The following is a 5,890-nucleotide window of genomic DNA, read 5'->3' on the forward strand; positions in this document are numbered from 1 at the left end:
GTTTCACAACGGCCTATATGAGGATTGTTAATTAGTGCACGTGCATTCCCAAAACACACACTCTTTTCCCTACGGTTAGCACTAAGTGTTGTTTGTAAATTTCTATCATAAAAATATAAATAGTCGAGTTAAATGTTTTAAATTTTGAGCTGAAAGTTTCAAAAGTAAGTTACAATTTTCATATTTGAGTTGAAAATTTTAAAAACGGAGTTGAAAGTTTTGAAATTTAGGTAGAGCATTCAAAATATAAATTTTGAGTTGAAAGTTTTATGTGCATGGGTGTGGGCCGAGTGTGTGCTTCCAACGGTTAATAACATTTTTGCAACTGTATAGGGATATCAATTTATTTGTTGAGAGTAGAGGACCCGACCATATGTGAGTTTTTCAACCCGCATGGCTAGCAGGTCGAGGGTGGAGGAGCAATTCCACCCACAAGGATCCACAGTAATGTGAAATAGGAAAACGAAAGGAGAGGTAGCTCCTAGTACTCCATCCTTCTCAAATTGATCATCATATAAGTTTATACACCAAGACCAAGGACAATTTAAATCACATCAATTAAGATATCATGCACACATTCTCCCACAATGCATACATCGATTAAAACTCCATGCCAATTACACTCTAGCATGCACATATTCTCCCATACCGCATTACTTGTATTTCGATGAAATTCGTGTCTATACAGTTATATCATGATCAATTTAAGAAATTTTGGTTTCTATTACATGATGATCAATTTGGGAAGGAGGGAGTAGCTCTTAAGAAAAAAAAATCCCATTTAGTGGCCCAGTCTAATATTCATAATCCTATCCCAAGAGCGTTCGAAACAAATTATATTCATCAAACTATTTGATGGATATGGATTAGCAATTTAATTACAAGGACAAATTAAATGTTTTTAAAAGTAAACTTAAAAAACAAATGTGTACAAGTGGTGTAAACAATGTAAGTATACACTAGATAAGGATTAATTGGATATATGCCACTACAAAATTTGCTTATTTTGAGAAATATTGTTATACTATCTGCAATGATAATCCTCAATGACCTAGGGCCTATTTGGTTGCTACCCTGAGAAAAAATTACCTGACCTGAGACTAGCCTGACTCGTTCTAGGCTCTGTTTGGTTGCTAGCCTGACACTCTTTTACTCCCGCCTGGCCTGAAACACGGAGACGCGTGATTAGCCTGAGTCAGGCCACCAAAGTCGGTGGCCTGAGCCTCAGGCGCAGCGAGGACGGAAGATTACCATCATAATCTGTTTCGGCAGCCAGCAGAACGAAGCTGCCCTCCCGTGAAGCTCTGATGCCGCCACTTCGTGAAGCCCTTGCCTGGCTGCCTCCGCCGCCGTAGCTATCGCCGCCGAGTGAAGTCCATGCCACCGTCGCCGTCGTTTGCGCGAAAGCCCCTGCTGCCGTCGCCGGCGTGCGACGCGCTGACACCAGATTTATCCCGTCGTCTTTCGCGGCGGCTGTCGATTCTTAGGATCCCGTCGTTGTTGCAACATCTTGGCGCGAAGCTTCAGCCAATGCTGTGATTCTTTTCGCTCCTGTCGTTGTTGCCGATTGAAGCTTGCCGACTGCTGCTTGATTTGGGGATATTTTTAATCCTTGTACTCCTTTGGTTTCCCTTTTTTTTATGTATGTGATTAATTGCTATTGGAAAACTACGATTTCAGTTGGAACTGTCAAGCAATCTCGCCGAAATTTGCGTCTTCTCGTTTAGCACTTGACTTACTAGTGAATTATCAGACCCAAATCACTTTTTCCCTTCTCAGGCAGCGGCGGCAAACCAAACAAGCAAAAGTTCAGGACGCCTGGCCAGGTAACATTCAATAACTTCTCAGAAGCCTGTCAGGCATGCAAAAATTTCAGTCATGGTGCTCAGGGCACCAACCAAACAGGCTCCTAGTTCGGCCTCCGCCGCACGCCGTTAGTGGCGCCGTCAACATCACCACTCTCTTCAAAAATAGGTCCTCTACAGTACTGTCTTCTGACTTAGTGCTTTGAGTGCTTGACATATGCTACACACCCGGCAAACCTACATTTAAGTGGAGATTCATTCATCCCTTCCCCTCGCCTCTTTCTTCCTTGGGACCCCGCTAGGTTGGGCCAGGGATTGGGCTCCCCGTTTTCTTATCGGGGGCCCATGCCCAGGCCCAAGCCCAACCCGCTCCATTGCCACCGCCTCCACTGGCTATAGGTGGGCCTTAGGTTTTGTTCCTCCTCCTACCTTTGGTCCGATTCCTCTTTCCCCTCTTCGTCGTCTCCAATCTCCCATCGACCGATCGGCGGCGCCCGGAGCAAACGACCGCCGGCGACGATGATCTACCGCAACTGGTCGCTGCTCTCCTCCACCGTCGTCATCTGGGGCGGCGTCGCCACCGCCGGCCTCGCCGGGATCTTCCTCTTCGGCGGCAAGGTACCCTGCCATGCCTCCCCCCCTCCCCTACTTTGCCGAACCCCCCCTAGTCCCTCCCTTTCCCATGTTGCGTCTCCGTCGATCGTGCGTTGTGCCTTGCTCGGTGCGCTTTCCCGTGCTGGATTTGTTGCTGTAGACGTGGATCCGGCGGATTCGATGTTAATTAAGAACCCTAGGTTTTGGGGATAGTAATGTTTGTCGTTAAGTAGTAAGAAATCCAGCTTTGGGGGCAGGTTTGTTGTGGTAAGATTTTATTAAGATGTGTTGTTGAATGCTATTGCTAGTAGAGCATTTTTATGTTCTGTTCACTAATGTCAAGGACACCAGACATAGAAGTTTCTGATTTATGGGGTTGGCACGGGCCAACAATTACTGATTTTGAGGCAGGTATAGTTTAAGGATTATCGTGTGGATAGTTGAAGTACCTGAACTTTTGGAATGCTCAACTGTTGTGAATATGTGATTTGGGACATTGTTGCGCTCATTTGCACCTTTTGGTTTGGACAGAATTTTGTTGTGGACACAGCAGAGTAGTAGCACATCTAAATGATCTTTCAGAATTGCATATGGAACTAGATTGTGCTATACAAAACTTGTCGATTTCTGTACAAATTGTTACCTGAATGATGACTTTTTGTTAGTCGAAAGATAGCAGGAGAATTAGTGACTTAGATGTTGCCATGTAGTCCTCGTATATAACCTTTCATTTATTTTTATGGGACAGTTACACTGTAAACCAGAGTATTTGGATACTAAGAAACCATGAAAGGTTATTAGATGTCAGTGCTTAGTAGTTCATTTATGTCGTTTGGGTCATCAGGTGTTGTTCGTTATATGCCAATAGCACTGTACTTTTTTGATGAATTAGACTGGGATTAATAGATTCAAATTGGATTTCTGGGGTCAGATGTCTATGGTTCACAATTAGTCAATCGTATTCATTTAATTTGCAGATTAGATGCTCCACTCCCCTATTCATTTTTTTAAGCCTGCACAATCTTTGTTATATCTTTCTTTCCAGTGGAGAAAAGGCTGAAACTATTCATGTGGAGCCATGGAATGTAGAATCGTGGAACTTCTGTTTGATTGGAGTTATAATGCACTAGTGAAGTAGTGATACAAAACAATCTACTTTTGAACACACTGATCTATTGACTTTAGAAGAATGGATGGATCATCAGAAAAGGAAGCTATGTAATTTAATCTTGGGATGGGGTTAGGGCGGTTTTCATGCTTGCTGACATGCAACACGCTGATTTGGGGCAGTGTGTAAATAGTTTTAGGAGTTGAGCAATGGTACAGATCAAATATCATATCTTGGATGAGATGATAACCTTGAAGCTCATCACAAGCATCCAAGAGACGAATATGAGGAGATTGTTGGTATTCCTTCAAACTGCTGCTTTGTGGGCCCGTTGGATATGAAATACTGGGTATTGTATTGTCAGAAGTATTTGTTCAGAAACTGGTTAATAGAAGCAATACTTGCAATAAGCATCTCCATAAAGTGCTATGCTTGAAATGCGCAGATTATGACTGGAACTTGTTATTCGTTCTGTTAATTTCCTTGAGGCATCTGAACTTCTGAAGGCATGTTGTCTTCAGTGTATAAGTTACCTGGCGACTGTTTCTCAGAGCTAGTCAACTAAACTAAATCCTGCCTTTTCTCAACTTGCTAGATTTCTCCACTTTAGTTGCTTGAGGCTGCAAAGTTTCTGTTATATTATGCCTTTTCAGTGAAATATGTTATGATGTCTATTTGGTTGATGATTCTGACTCAAGTATTTAGAGGTCATCACTGTAAATGTAAAATGGCACATGTATCATGGTCATCTTTAACTTGTAGCTCTATTTTGGTGTCATAAGATATAGGACTCATACTTGTGCATTGAATATGATCTTGTTTTTGTAAATTGGTTAGCTGTCAGCTCCTACTTTTGACATATATGTTTGTACTTGGGAGAGGGCTCAGTTGATGGTCCGAGGCACTTGTTTATTATCGTGCAGCTTTGCTCCTACTTTTGGCATTAGTATGTTTGTAGATGTGCGGGCTCAATTAATGGTTGGGAACACTTGTTTCCTTCAGTTAATGCCAAGTTGCCTATAGCCACCGGTTCTTGGGGTGCCATCTATAACTGATCCAATTGTGACTGCATTTTTGTTACAAGAACCCAAGTGTGCTTGATCCAAGCTGCGTGTATTTTTTTTTAGTCTCTTTTTTTTCAGTTTGTATGCTAACAGCTATGCAATACTTGTGTAAGTTTGTTTACTCTTAATTGGAGGTATAACCATTTCTTGCATTCTGGCAGGAGAAATTCCAGAACTATCTTTGCCGTGAAGGTGAGAGGCTTAGGCAACAGGACAGAGCAGCAATGGGCAAGAACTAGCTGAAGACCTAAGATAATGCACTAGAACAAATTTCCTCCTAGAGAGAACCCCAGTGGCGTTGGCTCACTCAAACTATCTCCACAATAAATTGTGATGCCTGGAAGGAACTCTTATCTCTTCTTCTCTAGTTTCTGGCTGTTGTTAATCATCTGTATAAAATGGTTGACGATATCGTTTTAGCCGCTGATAGCCATGTTTGTCAAAGCTTTTTACTTGTTTTTATCAACTTGTGTGACATGTCGATGTCCAACTTGTTTGTGGGTACTCAATAAAAGGTTGTTTCAGTTGACGGGACATCATAAATATCATTCTACCTCTCTCAATTACAGGGTCACACGCCAATATGTGAGTTGCAATATTTGGCTAATAGTTTTGACAAATAGAGAGGTGAAGTGCCCTACTTCTGTAACTCATAGTAGCATCATCTGCACATGTTATTACTTGTGAAAGGCAGAGCTGCAGTGAGCTGCAGTCGTAGAAGCTGAGTTTCATCCAGTTCAAATGCCAAACTCTGTACAAACGAAATGTTAATTTGAGAGAGGAGAGAAATAGGGATTGAACACTTGATCAATTGACTTAGGCCCGAAGAGAGCATATATGTTTTGTACAATAGATGGAAGAGACCAAAATGCCAATGACGCACACACAATCTTAACACAAAATACTGTAAAGAAAAACGTATCAATAGCAGCAAGCAAGCAGAGTAGCTTAGTAGCATCAGCAACCTCAAGTCTTCAGTTATGAAGACAGTCACTGATCAGGAGGCGACTATGAACAGTGCAGCAGGTAATAATCAACTAATGTTTCTCGTGTTATAAAACCAGCCCCGAAATCGACATCGGTAGCTAAAGACAGAAGAAACGCCATAGAAGATCCAAACATGATGATGATACCAAGGCACGATATTTGTTAACGAGGTTCAGCCGAAGCCTACATCCCTGGGGCACTGATTATGGGCGCTCCTCCCCGATTCAGCATATTATAGCGTATCAGAGTTACAATGACTCACGACCGGTCGCCATGCGGTTACCACAAGTCTGCCCCTCTATTTAAGAGAGATCTTAGAATAGAGTCCGACT

General features: G+C 42.3%; 1 protein-coding gene across 1 annotated transcript; it reads left to right on the forward strand.

Moving 5' to 3' along the window:
* Positions 1 to 2,213: 2,213 nt before the first annotated feature.
* Positions 2,214 to 5,134, forward strand: LOC112939252 (succinate dehydrogenase subunit 8A, mitochondrial). The gene is made up of 2 exons (NM_001426615.1): positions 2,214 to 2,423; positions 4,733 to 5,134. Exons 1-2 carry the CDS (start codon positions 2,325 to 2,327, stop codon positions 4,808 to 4,810), a joined length of 177 nt encoding a protein of 58 aa, NP_001413544.1. The 5' UTR covers positions 2,214 to 2,324; the 3' UTR covers positions 4,811 to 5,134.
* The last annotated feature ends 756 nt before the right edge of the window (positions 5,135 to 5,890 follow it).

This window comes from Oryza sativa, chromosome 6, assembly GCF_034140825.1.
Source record: "Oryza sativa Japonica Group chromosome 6, ASM3414082v1".
NCBI classification, from domain to species: domain Eukaryota; kingdom Viridiplantae; phylum Streptophyta; class Magnoliopsida; order Poales; family Poaceae; genus Oryza; species Oryza sativa.

Excerpts from the sequence above, each read along its gene's own strand:
- LOC112939252 (NM_001426615.1), top strand. The coding sequence starts at position 2,325 with ATGATCTACCGCAACTGGTCGCTGCTCTCCTCCACCGTCGTCATCTGG. Across the intron at positions 2,424-4,732 it reads TCTTCCTCTTCGGCGGCAAG|GAGAAATTCCAGAACTATCT; the intron begins GTACCCTGCCAT and ends GCATTCTGGCAG.